Source organism: Musca domestica, unplaced genomic scaffold (assembly GCF_030504385.1).
Source record: "Musca domestica strain aabys unplaced genomic scaffold, Musca_domestica.polishedcontigs.V.1.1 1, whole genome shotgun sequence".
NCBI classification, from domain to species: Eukaryota; Metazoa; Arthropoda; class Insecta; order Diptera; family Muscidae; genus Musca; species Musca domestica.
This window is the reverse complement of record NW_026712114.1, coordinates 39,112,820-39,127,644: the sequence shown is the minus strand read 5'-3', so window position 1 is coordinate 39,127,644 and position 14,825 is coordinate 39,112,820. Positions and strand designations below refer to the sequence as shown.

Here is a 14,825-nt window from a genome sequence, read left to right as displayed (position 1 = left end):
GTATAGCCCCCATATAACGGTACCTCCCGAGATTCGGCATTTAAGTGGTTTTTGCCACATTTCTTCTAATGTTTCCTTTATCCTAAAGTGGAGGGTATTAAAAATTTGGTCCGGCCGAATTTTATGTTTTCTTACTTGTTTATTTCAATTTTATTGAATGAAAGCTAAAATCTCGGAAATAGCATCAAATTTTAGAATAAACTTAAATTGGTTCGAATTCTAATCGACACTTTATTTTTTTTTTGTGCCAACCTTGCTTTCCAAAACACTCCAGACTAGTCCAACGGATTGTATCCGGAGATTTTGTGCTGGAAATGAATTGTGCTGGAAATGATTTTGCGCTGGAAATGAAGCGAGAATACTCATGTTGTAACCATTCATGGGTGGTGCGTGCTGAGTATTGTTGGAATTTCAAAGGTCTGCGGCCAAAATGTTTGCGTGCCCAAGGCTTTAATACACCCTCCAGAATATTTTCCCGATAATATTCGGCATTTACTATGATGCCACGGCCCATTAATACGCCCACATCATCACCGTGGCCGGCGCTTGGGTTCTGGTGGCCAACCGAAGGTGCACATTTTCAGCTGACCTCTTTGGCAAGTAAACACGATCATTTTCTTTGTTTACAAACTGCTGGACAACGAATGTTTTCTCATCGGAGAAAACCAAATTAGGCAGTTCACCACTTTCGGCGAAGCGAAACAACTCTTTAGCAGAAAATTGCCACGTTTTCGCATGGATCCTTCATTCGGCATTTTGATGATGTTAGCGAAAATGTTCAAAGGAATTAATTCAAAGTTGTGACAATAGAAACTATCTTTTCTAATATAAAATTATAAACCGCATTTTTGTATAGGCCACCCCCCAGGACATAACGATATATTTTATCCCCCACATAATAGTACCTTCGTTTTATGTCGATTTTAGTCACATTTGCAAAGGAAGTGTCTCAAAATTGGTATTTGGAGTTCACAATAGGTACCGCCTTCTCTGGATTATACAGGTATACGTTTTCATCTAGCCCTAATATATCTGTACCACGGCAAATTGATTACGTGATTTTATCGCTAAATGTTTACAATAATTTAATTTTCAAAAAAAAAAAAAATATTTACACAATGACATTTCATATGCCATGGATATACAAAAAATAATTTTACAAAGTTATTAAGAATTTTGACTTTCATTTCCTAAAAAAAGAAATAATATAATAAAATATTTATGATCTCAAATTTCCCTCTCAGGGATCATGACTTTTGACCACCGTCGGTTCACCGTCACACTCAAACGTAACTTGTACGCCATTTTTCAGCCAGGGTTGGGACCAAATGCAAACTTTAAATCTCTTAGTTGTGCCGTTTTCATCCATTAGATCTGCTTCGATTCGGGTTGATAAGCCCGAAACCACTTGAACTTCACCCGAATAAATTTTCACCAATCTACAAAAATAATAGTTGATTTAAATATTAAAATAACACTAAATTTTTCAAAAATAGTTACTTGTAGTTGGGACCATCACCAGCTGCCAATTTAGACAAAGAATTGTTTAAGGTTTTCTCGATTTCTTCGAAATTGGATACGGGCCTAGAGCCACCAAGAACAGGTACTGAATCATCGGCCATCTAGAAATAAAAAAAATTATGTTAGACCCTACAAAAATTGTATATTCTTGATCAGCGTAAAGTTGTAAGCCGACTACTTAGCCATGTCTGTTGTAATCACGATCTGTCTATTGTAATAATGATAGCTTTCGAACGAACTGTGATAGAAGACATACTTTTTTGTATACAAATGTATTTTGTCAGTATATAGACAAAGTTCGTAAATGGGGCATGTCGATGTACGCTTTCCTATACTTCCCATATCATGGTTCCACCAGGTATTCAGTATTTTGATTATTTCAGCCATATTTTAAAGAAATTTTTATAATTTACAGTTTGTTTTGTGTTCTACATCTTTTAGACGAAATATTTTGCTAATTAGTGACCCTATATAACTGTACTTCCGATATTCGGTATGTTGCCGATTTTATAAACCTTTCCAACGGATTTCTATAAAATTCAAAATTTACAGTTCGCAATGGGTTTTTCCACCTGTTTTCCTACTGCCCAATAGCGGTTTCCTGGGTGTTCAGTATCTTAATGACTCTGACCACATTTTTTAACTTAAATATTTGATTTGATTTATGATATTTAATGTTCAAAATAGATATCTTCCACTTTATCAGATAATGATCTTAAGGTCCTCGCTTTCCTATACATCCCTCATAAATGTACCTCCAAGTATTCAGTATTTAGATCATTTTAACCGTCTTTTTAGCGGAATTGTTTGGTATTTGGTTCACGTTTTGGTATAGCCCCCAATATAAGTGTACCGCCCGCTTTTTTCAAGAAAATTGAAAATATAGTCTTCCTAACCGATATTACAGGCATTTAAAATTTAAAATGGAACTCGTACGAATATTAAATCTCCTTCAAGAACAGGTACTAACTCATTGGTCATCTAAAAGGGAAAACAACAACAAAACTTGTTTACAAACAAAACTCAATATATAAATATGTATACAATGAGTACACACACAGTGTATGATTGTGTGTGCAGTCACTTTGTTTTGGGTCGTTGAACGATACACGAAATGTATGGAATCACCTTTTTATAGAATTTTTATGCGTTGATGTGGAATATTTTGTTTATTGTCAATATCTTCCGAAGCGTACACACTGTCGTGTCGAAAAGCTTTAAACGACTGATGTTTAGTTCACGGCTGTTACAAATTTAACGAAAAACAAGTGTGTTGTACATTTTATAGCAAGTCATTATGGATGTCGATGTTGGAAACTATTTGAAAAATCTCCCATTTTATATGGCAAACAAAAAAAATCTAAAACTTAAACTCTCGATACCACCATACTATGGAGGGTATATTATTTTTACCATGCCGTTTGTAACTCCCCGGAATAAACGTGGACCTATATTTATATTCTTCTGTAAATAGGGCTTCTATATAAATATAACTGAAAATTCCAAAAGAAAAATATGATTTTGGTATTTTGAAGGCCTTAGCCACAATTTCTAAGCCCATCTATATTTTAATTTGGTAATCAAAGGTACTCGGGGCTTGCAACCTTCCCCGCAAGCTGTTCTCAATAGAGTTACAAAATGAAATGTTCAAGCCAAAGTTGGCAAAAAAACTGTCAAAAAAAGTTCAACTTTTAAATATCTCCCATATAATATGTCAGCCCAATTATTGGGCTCCAATTCACATTTTCTTACGAAATGCATTCCTTTATCTACAATAATATGCAGTTCGTTTACATTACTCAAACTTATGGAATATTTTTTTTAACAAAGAGGACAAAGAATGAAGTTTAAACAAAGTGGACAAAAGAATGGCTTGGCAAAGTATAAATCCGTATTCTGTGAGTAAATAAAGGTTGATAATAAAACAATATAATTATTTGTAATCAAATCAATGTCTGCTGGACAAAACATTGATCAACCATTAAAACCTACTTGATGCAATTCATTAAGCTTGCAAGACATGTATCACCACCTAGAAGCTGATTTCGAGACCAGACTAAGGCAATATTCTTGCAATCATAGATTTAATGCAACTCGGTTGTTAACTACTTTGAAAATTAGTTCCTCTTGCAAGAGCAGTCAGTTATGTGATGAAGAAGAAGGATTGTTAAACATTTTAGTGAAGGGCAAGACTTTAACGTTATGAATAAAGCATCAATCCAAACCATAGGTATATAAAAAGTTATATGGGATCAGCATTTTTAGAAGTTGTAGACTACACATTTTTCTAAAATAATGATCTTAAGTCACATCCATCCATTTGGAAGTAGTTGGATATAAATGTACTCAAATTTATTTTAGGTCTGTCGACTTTTTTATTGAAATAGTGACACATAGGCCCCCGATTTGTTATAGCCCCATACGAGGGCGGTTCGGAAACTTCTTAGCATATCAATGAAATTCAAGAATATATTTATTTTTCAATATAATCTCCTGAAACTTCAATACATGCTTTTCTAGCAATTTTATCCCTTGATTAAAATAGTTTTCCTCAAGGTCTTAGTGCAAAATTCCGTGTCGATTGGTTTTGAATTGTGACCTGTAGAGCGACTGCAAAATCAGGAAAATTTGAATTTTTTGGTCAATTTGATACAGCTTCAAAAACAGTAGGCCTTAATTCTGACCCTAACCATACCCTCATTAAAAATTTCATGAGGATCGCACGATAATTGCGACCTGCATATAATACCGTCAACACAAAGTTTTGCAGAGTGTGGGAAAACTTTAGAAAATGTACAATTCAATATTGTAAGGCAAATTAAAAAAATCGCATGCGATAAAAATATGACAAATATTACAAAATTTAACAAAAAATTTTCACTTTTTGTCATATTGTTCGCGGTTTTCTTAGATTTAATGAGAATTAATGAGAATTGTGAAAATCAGTCCAGTGGTTCTCGACTTTTAAGCAGAATACCTAAGACCTATTTATTTTACATATATAGTATACCTAATTTGGTATACAGGGTGAGATAAGAAAAACTGCAACAAAGTCAAACGCCATAATTTTTACATCTAAAAAAAAATTGCATTAAAGCAAAAAATGTCGAAAATAGCATCAAATTTTTAATAAGTTTAGATTTGTTCGAATTGGTCACCTTTGGCACGAATTATGGCCTTTAAACGGCCAATGAAACCGTCACACGCTGTCCGAATGTTGCTATGCAGTATTTTGGGCCATTCCCGGCGAAGGGTTTGCTTGAGGTGATCAACACTTTGGTATTTTTTAGTGCCAGCCTTGTTTTCAGGATTGGTATCCGGGGATTTTGATGACCATTGTGCGCAGAAATAAAGCGAGGAACCTCATTTTGTAATCATTCTTGGGTGTCGCGTGCTGAGTGCGATGGTGCTGAGTCCTGTTGGAATGTCCAAGGTCTGCGGTTAAAATGTTTGCGTGCCCAAGGCTTTAATACACTTTCCAGAATATTTTCGCGATAATATTCGGCATTTAATCCGATCATCGGCCGTTGTGGCGGCCCACACCATCACCATGGCCGGCGCTTGAGTTCTGGTGGCCAAACGAATGTGTACAGTTTCAGCTGACCTCTTTGGCAAGTAAACACGATCATTTTGTTTGTTTACAAACTGCTGGACAACGAATGTTTTCTCATCGGAGAAATCCAAATTCGGCAGTTCACCACTTTGGGCCAAGCGGTGTAAGTTCTTGCACTTTTTGGAATTACAATGGCTTTACCCCGAGCTCATTTTTGAATATTTGCGAATGGAATATTGAAATATGTTTAGCTCACGAACCATTTTTCGGCCACTGCGACGCGGTTTTCGATCAAGTCGCTTTTTTATACCCTCCACCATAGTATGGAGGGTATATTAAGTTTGTCATTCCATTTGTAACTCCTCGAAATACACATTTTAGACCCCACAAAGTATATATATTCTTGATCAGCATAAAACTCTATGTCGATTTAGCGATGTCCGTCCGTCTGTCCGTCTGTGGAAATCACTCTAGCTTCCGAACGAATTGAAGTAGATTGATAAAATTTTGCTCTAATGTATGTTATGTCTGCGGAATTGTTTCAAATTTGGTATTTGAAGTTCGTAATGGATACTACAGCCTATAAAAGAAAATTGTCTGGGCAGGTCCAGGTCTTCGTATACCTCCCGATATTCAGTATTTTGATGATTTTAGCGAATTTATTCACCGGAATTTTTTCAAATTTGGTATTTGAAGTCCATAATGGATACTACATCCTAAGACAGAAATTTGTCTGTGCAGGTTCACGTCTTTGTAGACCCCCATATAGCGGTACCTCGCGATATTCGGTATTTTAATGATTTTATGGACATTTTTCACCAGAATTCTTCCAAATTTGGTATTTGAAGTTCGTAATGGATACTACAGCCTATGACAGAAATTTGTCTGTGTAGGTCCACGTCTTCGTTTAGCCCCCATATAACGGTACCTCCCGATATTCGGTATTTTAATGATTTTAGGGACATTTTTCACCAGAATTATTTCAAATTTGATATTCGAAGTTCGTAATGGATACTACAGCATAGGACAGAAAATTGTCTGTACAGGTCCACGTCTTCGTATTGCCCCCATATAACGGTACCCCCCGATTTTTTCAGTTTCGCATTTGAATATTGTAATGGCTTATGACAAATGTTACGTTATGTTATTTTAACAGAATTTTTAACGGATTTTTTTTTTTTTTTTTTTTGAGAATTGCCAAATTCGTTCCAAATGGTGGTGGGTATTCAAAATTCGGCCCGGCTGCTTTTTTACTTGCTACTTATCGAACCATTTCTGCTGATTTTGCTGTTTTTCTCCGTCCATTCCCTTGACGTCGGGCTACGCTACCAGTATCACGGTAACGAGCGATGGTACAAGACACAAAAGTTTTATTTACATTTAAATGCTGGAGTGCTCTAACGCACTTGTTGTTTTCCAGCCAAATATGAAGATATCACACTTCCACGCTTGAATTCCGTCACGAATAACTTTTTTCTGGAAAATTATCACCAAAATGTTTTTGTACGCTTGTAAAGTATATAATAAGCTGTCACTTGAATAATTTTAACAGCTGTCGGACGAGTGACTTAGAAATTACAGCAGTCTGAAGCTGGTTGCAGTTTTTTCATCTAACCCTGTATATTTCATATCTTGGTTATTATCAGCATCATTCTAATGGTCTATTTGTGATTTAGCCGGTACTACAAATATTCGCTGTTTAGTGGAAATTTTCATATATTTTTATATAAAAAATAATGTTTTATTATAGTGTGTATTTATGCTTATATGCATTCTTATTCTTATAAAATGCACAGATCATTGTTTATTAATGTTCTATGGACTATGTTTTCGAACAATTTCTGGCTCTCCCTCACATTGAAAAGTCACTTGGATACCATCAGGCAGCCATGGTTGAGACCATATAATAACCCTGTATTCTTTTGTTTCACCAACACCATTTGTCAAATCAGCATTAATTTCAGTACGAGAACCACAGACTATTTGTTTTGTAGCCGAGTGAATTTTGGCTATCCTAAAGCAAAAAATATAAAAACATATATAAGAGAAAAATAATTCAATAATAAAATTAACTTACTTAAACGTTGGTCCTTCCCCAGCAGCCAATTTCAACAATGACTTATTCAAAGTAACTTCCACATCAGTGAGATCTGTAATTGGCGTACGACCACCTGGTCTTATTAGACGTCTTTGTTGTATTTCCTTAACAAAAATTAAAACAATTCTTAAAACAAAAATCTTAGTAAAATTATAAATACACACTTCTGTCATTGCTGTGTTGTGGCCAAATAATTAAATGCCAGCTACTAACTTTTCTGGTAGGGGATTTTTTTCACTATTTGTAGATTTAATTTCGTGTGTATTTTATAGTATACAACAACAACAACACAAACAAGATGATGATGTCATGGCTGGTGTGTGTGTGTCATCATGGAATGAGAACATCCCAAACCCGAATGTATCATATTAAGTTTATTTATATTTGTTTTATATTATTAGGCTTTTAAAGAAATGAATGAAAATAATTGAAATAGGAGCAATTGTAATTTTATTTAATACATAATAATTGTTTAAATAATGCATATACTGATGTTATTATATAAGGAACTGAAAGCTTGCAGTTTTTAATTTCATTCGAGTTTCTTTGTTTTTTCGTCTCAGGCATTATGTTTCCTTATTACTTTGGGTTCGCCATCACATTCGAAGGTGACTTCAATTCCATTTGGCAACCATGGTCGAGACCATATTGATACTTTACATGGTTTGACTTTACCGGCTGAATCCTCCAAATCAGCCTCAATTTTCGTCAAGGATCCAGCCACAACTTGTCTAGTGGCTTTGTTAACTTTGCGCAACCTGAAATAAAGAAAAAATAATGTTTATAATTTGTAAAATATTTAATTGTAAAAAACACTGTGCAACACGAAAAATAATTACAGAAAAAAAACGCAACAGGTTATCAAAGTTGAGCTGAAAGTGAACCAAAATAGAGGAGTAAGCTCCCCCCTCTTCCACATTTTTTTGCCCTCCATCTTGAAAAGGAGGGTATATTAACTTTGTCTTTCCGATTGTAAAATTCCTTAATATTCGTCGTAGACCCCATAAAGTATATATATTCATGATCAGCATAAAATCCGATTTCCGTCTGTTTGTCTGTTGAAATCACGATACGGCCCACATTATTTGTCGTAGAGCTTAAACATTTGGCAGAACAATTTGTGTTGTATCTAGGATCGTTGGTATTGAGGATGAGATATATCGGACCACGTTTTGGTATAGCCGCCATATAACGGTACCTCCCGATATTCCGTACTTTGATGATGTTAGTCACATTTTTTCACGGATTTGTCTAAAAATTAGTATTTGTAAGTCATTATCTAGCTTCGGTGGGGGAATCTTGTATATGTAAGTCGGTATTTTGACAATCTTAGTCACATTTTCCACGAAATTGGTTCAAATTTGGTATTTAAGAAGATTTGGTAGATGGCAATCCTTGAAAAATAAAATTGTCTATAGAGGTTTCCGCTTTGGTATGGCCTTCATATAACGGCCCTTACACACTTTAAGGTGTTTTGAAACGTTTAACAGCATTATCCATACGGGTTTACTGGTATTTGTAGTTTAAAGTGGAACACGTTTGAATTCAGATACTTTTATATAAACATGCTTTCTTTACCCAATGGTGGAGGGTATTAAAAGGTCGACCCAGGCGATCTTAATTTTTTTTTTTTTTTTGCTTCTTTGAAATGTTGCGGATTAAGATTCCTTTTCTCAAATTATGGTTAAATACTTCCTTTAACGGGATGGTAGCAAGTCGAACATATTTTATCAATATATTTGTCATACGTCTCTTAATTCTTCAAACGTCTTACCTAAACGCGAGGATTTCATACATATTAAAAACACATGTTGGGGTTAAAGCCGATCTCCATGTGAATTTAAGCAAAAATCTTCTACAAAGTAAAGAAGCGACTTGATCGAATCCTGCGTCGTAGTGGCCGAAAAATGGTTCGTGAGCTGAACATATCGCAATATTCCATTCTGCAAATATTGAAAAATGAGCTCGGGGTAAAGTCATTGAAATTCCAAAAAGTGGAAGAACTTAAACCGCAACAGAAAGAAAATAGACTCAAAAGAGCTAAAGAATTGCGTCGCTTGGCCGAAAATGTTGAACCGCCGAATTTGGTTTTCTCCGATGAGAAAACATTCGTTCGTTGTCCAGCATTTTGTAAACAAACAAAATGATCGTGTTTACTTGCCAAAGAGGTCAGCTGAAAATGTGCACCTCCGGTTGGCGACCAGAACTCAAGCACCGCCCATGGTGTTGGTGTGGGCCGCCATAACAGCTAATGGTCGCTCTCCGCTCGTATTAATAGACCGTGGCATCAGAACAAAATGCCAAATATTATCGCGAAAATATTCTGAAGGGTGTAGCCTGAAGGGTAAAGCCTTGGGTCGCAAACATTTTCACCACAGACCTTGAACATTCCAACAGGCCTCAGCACCATCGCACTCAACACGCACCACCAAAGAATGGTTACAAAATGAGGTTCCTCGCTTCATTTCCAGCGCACAATGGTCACAAAAATCTCCGGCTTCCAATCCGTTGGACTATTGTGTCTGGAGTATTTTGGAAAGCAAGGTTGGTAGTAAACAAGTAAGAAAGCTGTAAGTTCGGCCGGGCCGAATTTGAATACTCTCCACCATTTGGGACGAATTAGGAAATCTTAAAAACACAGAATATCCTAAGATGTCGATATATGGGGGTACACGATATTGTGGACCTATATTGACAATTCTCTTTCAGGGGGTAAAGTACTCGCAAAGTACTCCTTGTGTAGAATTTCAGACAATTCCATTGAAAAATGTGGCTAAAATTATCAAAATACCGTATATCGTTGGGTACCGTTATATGGCGGATATACGATATCATGGGCCTATATAGACAATTCTCTTCTAGCCCATCTTCGAACTTGAGCTGCCTGCAAACAAAAGACAGATTTGTGCGAAATTTTAGCTATCTTAATTCGTTTTGACTGTAGCGTGATTACAACACACGGACAGACGTACGGACGGACAAATGACGAACTTAATATGCCCTCCATACTATGTATCTCCGGATACAAATCCGTTGGACCATTGTATCTGGAGTATTTTGGAAAGCAAGTTTGGCACTAAAAAATACCAAAGTGCCGATCACCTCAAGTAAGCGCTTCCTCGGGAATGGGCCAAATTTTGGCAGAGCAACATTCGGGCAGGGTGGACGTTTGATGGCCATAATGTGTGCCAAAGGTGACCAATTCGAACAAATCTAAACTTATTATAAAATTAATACTATTTCCGACATTTATTGCTTTCATTTAATAAAATTGAAAAACATGCCAAACTATAATGTTGTACAATATTTTGAATAATAAATTTTAGAACCCCCAAAGTGGGTCCGTTTGTCCTCCTTCCGAACGAAATGAAGTAGGTTAATAAAATCTTACTCAAATGTGTCTGTAGTCCCAGATATTTGGTATTTTGATAATTTATGTCACACTTTTTATCTAAATTGTTTTATTTGGAACTTGTAATGGCCTATACCTAGTCACGTCTTCCTATAACGTTACCTCCCCATATTCGAGATTTTGTTGATTTTAGCTATGCTCTTCAATAGAATTGTCTTAAACTTGGTGTTTGAAATTCTTAATAGAGACTACCTTCTCTGGCATATAAATGACTGCAGAGGTCGACGTTTTCGTCCCAGATAATTGTAACACCTGATATTCGGAATTTTTAGAATTATAGCGGAATTCTTAAAGCGTTTCAATTTGAAATAATTATCACTTATCAATTTTCACATAAATGCAAAAGCCACTTTCACTGCATGTTATACAACCGAAATTTAGACATTTTTCATGACAAAGCAGTAATAAAAATTCGAAAATCCCGACCAAATTCATCGCTTTGATAATTGTTTAGATGTTGAAAACAATTACTTACTTATAATGCGGACCATCGCCAGCTTCCAGTTTAGACAGGGACATTCTCAATTCCCTTTCAACTTCTTGTAAATTGGTAACAGTCTTTACGCCTCCGGTCATCTGAAATAATTCGATTACAATTAAACTATGATATTCCAATACAAATAGTTACAGTTCCGTACAATTTGTGATTGCACACACATGGTCACCACCAAAATTAATCCCAAACAAATAAGGCTCTTTTTGGGAAACATTTTTTCACAAAATATTTCAATTCAAAATATCGGCAAGAGAAAATGTCACACACAAGAACAAAACTGTAACGTTTTTAAGTTGTCGCTTCGAAAACAAATAATGAGCCACTTCGATATGCTAAATGTATTTATATAGTCGTTCAGTTCTACATTGCAACAAGATCTCTGCGGCTTATGAGAATCCAATGGCAAAATTATAATAATATAAAATGAGCCCATAAAAGTAAATATTTCCACATGAATATATTTAAAGAAATATACATACATACAGTTATCAACAATATTGGAATGACCACATAATTCGGTGTATGTTTTTTATTATTTCCTCTCGTATGTAAGGGTGTTGAGGAAGTATTGTAAAAATTGTCCTTCGAATACAGTTTCAAACTTTTTGACATTTAATTGACATTTTAGGTTGAAAGATCTAATTTTTAAATTATTTGAATTATATTATTTGGGTGCTCCCACAAACAATATACCGTTATACTCTTATATGCCACCGGCCAATACAAAAATATCAATAATTACAAATATGAACGAACACACATAGGCACATGCCGACCGCAGAAAACACCGCTTGCTCCACAGATAGCACTGTCTTTGTTTGCAAAACATTGACCCATCAAACAGATGAAAAAAGAGATGATAAATCGGATGGCATTAAACGTTTATTGAATGTCTACTTTGACAAAAAAAAAATGTCCTTTAAAATAATTATAACAACAAGTTGTAAATGTACATTCCATAGATAATATGTAATATTACTTCCACAGAGATATCCAATATTATCTTATTATTGAAATATATATTTATTTTAATGGAAATCGTTTGCATCATTGGTTCATGGATGCTATCAAATCGTAATAAGCCATACCTTCCCGCTGTGACTTAAAATTCAATTTTCCTAGTCATTGTCCAAATTAATTGTGACGTAATTTTTATATTAGAATTCTATTATAAACAAAGAGAACTATGGAAAATGTAGTTATGACGTTATGGATAAAGACCTTCCTTTTTCACCCATATATACTGTTGCTTCTGTCTTGAATATTTTTTTGAAATACTTGGGGAAAAACGTGGATTTTCTCATATAGTTTTACCTATATGTACATCTAGCGAAATTGTATGGGATCACCCAAATTACAAATAAAAATGGTGATATTTTCGTAGGAATATGCAAAAATCCATAAAACTCGATTAATAAATCTTTGCTTAGAATCCTTTTTAGTTTTTATTTGTTTAGTCATACAGGATAAGATGAAACAAGTAAAAACATTAAGTTCGACCGGGCCGAACTTGTAATACCCTCCACCTTAGGGTAATGGAAACATTAGAATCAATTATGACACACATATATTAGGGATATTAAAAACGGAATGACAATGTTAATATACCCTCCTTTCCAAGGTGGAGGGTAAAAAACCTGCCAATCCGACAGCTCTTGAAATTATTCCAGTGAAAGCTCATTATATTGTTTACAAGCGTAAAAAAGCATTTTGGTGAGAATTTTCAAGAAAAAAAAGTTATTCGTGATGTAATTCAAGCGTGATAGTGTCATTTCTTTTCATTTGGCTGAAAACCCACAAGTGGCTATCGTTAGAGCACTCCAGCATTTAAATCTGAATAATTTTTTGTGTCTCCTACCATCGCTTGTTACCGTGATACTGGTAGCATAGCCCGATGTCAAGGAAGTGGACGGAAGAAAACAGCAACATCAGCAGAAATGGTTCGAAAAGCAAAGAAGCGACTTGATCGAAACCCGCGTCGCAGAGGCCGAAAAATGACTCAAAAGCTGAACATATCGCAATATTCCATTCGGCAATTATTAAAAAATGATCTCGGGGTAAATCCATTCAAATTCCAAAAAGTGCAAGAACTTACACCGCAGGAGAAAGAAAATAGACTCAAACGAGCTAAAGAGTTGCTTCGCTTGGCCGAAAGTGGTAAACTGCCGAATTTGGATTTCTTCAATGAGAAACGTTGTTGTTGTCCAGCAGTTTGTAAACAAACAAAATGATTGGGCACCAATCCGTTGGACTATTGCATCGGGAGTATTTTGGAAAGCAAGGTCGGCACTAAAAAATACCAAAGTGTCGATCACCTCAAGCAAGCGCTTCGCCGGAAGTGGGTCAAAATAACGCAGAGCAACATTCGGACAACGTGTGACGGTTTCATTGGCCGTTTGAAGGTCATAATTCGTGTCAAAGGTGCCCAATTCGAACAAATCTAAACTTATTCTAAAATTCGATGCTGTTTCCTACATTTTTGCTTTTATTCAATACAATTTAAAAAAATGTAAAACTTATGGCGTTTTTATCTCACCCTGTATGCATTCTAGCTAACATCCCCATCTTTTCTATATATATATTTTGTATATATTTCGCTATATATATTCGATATATTTACCTGCGGGCATCTACGCAACGGTCAAAATTAACCTGTTCGCCAATTTGTGATTTCGCCGGGATTAAAAATATTCATGGTTTAATGGAAATTTTGACTTTTATTTACCACAAATGTTATGGTCTATTTCACCCACTCCGGATGACCTCAAAATTAGATGGCTTCTACCCAGTCTTATTTTCTAGCCCCAATGATAACTTCTGCTTCGATTGGTCTATAATTGCGACCTTTAGATCAACTGCAAAATCATGAAATTTTTCAGTTTTTGGTCCATTTAAAATATCATGCAATTATCTCCAAAAGCAATGGCTTCTATTCTGGCCCCAACACATAGTGTTGTAGGGTATAAATAGTTTGTCATAACAAATTGTTAACAATGCTTGACGATTAGTCACGATCAGACCAAACCGGATACTTCTTTCGAATGTTATGGTGAGCACCAGCCGACCAGACATATGGACGGACGTTGCAAGATTGATTCTCATTATTTCGATACGGATTTCATTTAAAGATACAAAGCAGTAAATCCATTTTTTTTTGTTGATTAAGCAGTTTTCACCTACCCTCGAAAGCCATAAAGCCATTATTAAATGAATATTTCAAAAACATCAATGAATCAAAAAAATTTAATTATTAATATGAAATTATTTTTAGATTTTCTATCTTTTGCAGGTAGTATTCGACAAACGCCGGGCAATAATATTTATTTATGTTTAGCCCGGGGTTAACCTACAACTGATATCGCCTATAAAAAAAACATATTTGGTTTACTAATTAGAAACACACGAACACGAAAAATCAAAGTTCCGACAAAGAATAGAATGATTAGGATTTAATAAGTTCAAGTGGACTGAAATACGGATAGTACGTTTACAGTTTATAGGATTTTTTTAACCCAGTCAATTTCCGTGCATATACCTCAAATAAATCCGTATAGGAGGTTAACCCGGCCAAGGCTCTAATCCAAATAAACTTTTTTTGCTTGCATGAAAAAGGTTTACCTTGACGGAAATATTGAAAAATTGTTCACACACATATACGTTTCTTTAGAATTATTGATAAATACAACTAATTATATAAAAATAAATAATTTGGGGTTTTATGCTACAGGGACTAGAAACATACAAA

At 35.2% G+C, this 14,825-nt stretch overlaps 3 protein-coding genes across 4 annotated transcripts; all 3 read right to left on the bottom strand.

Moving 5' to 3' along the window:
- Positions 1 to 1,195: 1,195 nt before the first annotated feature.
- LOC101894330 (sarcocystatin-A) lies at positions 1,196 to 2,786 on the bottom strand. 2 transcript variants are annotated; one of them, XM_005182810.4, is made up of 3 exons: positions 2,650 to 2,786; positions 1,501 to 1,622; positions 1,196 to 1,439 (listed from the first exon to the last, which is right to left on the bottom strand). In XM_005182810.4, the coding sequence occupies exons 2-3, from the start codon at positions 1,620 to 1,622 to the stop codon at positions 1,241 to 1,243; spliced, it is 321 nt and encodes a 106-aa protein (XP_005182867.1). In that variant the 5' UTR covers positions 2,650 to 2,786; the 3' UTR covers positions 1,196 to 1,240. The 2 variants fall into 2 exon arrangements, with proteins under 2 accessions (XP_005182867.1, XP_011292244.1); XM_011293942.3 differs by lacking the exon at positions 2,650 to 2,786 and adding an exon at positions 2,458 to 2,577.
- A 4,059-nt stretch (positions 2,787 to 6,845) lies between these two features.
- Positions 6,846 to 7,363, bottom strand: CYB2 (sarcocystatin-A-like). Its single transcript, NM_001286886.1, is given in 3 exon segments — positions 6,846 to 7,088; positions 7,152 to 7,276; positions 7,337 to 7,363. Coding segments are annotated over 3 exon segments (333 nt in total). The 5' UTR covers positions 7,346 to 7,363; the 3' UTR covers positions 6,846 to 6,889.
- A 236-nt stretch (positions 7,364 to 7,599) lies between these two features.
- Positions 7,600 to 11,392, bottom strand: CYB1 (sarcocystatin-A-like). Its single transcript, NM_001286915.1, is given in 3 exon segments — positions 7,600 to 7,930; positions 11,060 to 11,160; positions 11,223 to 11,392. Coding segments are annotated over 3 exon segments (372 nt in total). The 5' UTR covers positions 11,295 to 11,392; the 3' UTR covers positions 7,600 to 7,731.
- Positions 11,393 to 14,825: the final 3,433 nt, after the last annotated feature.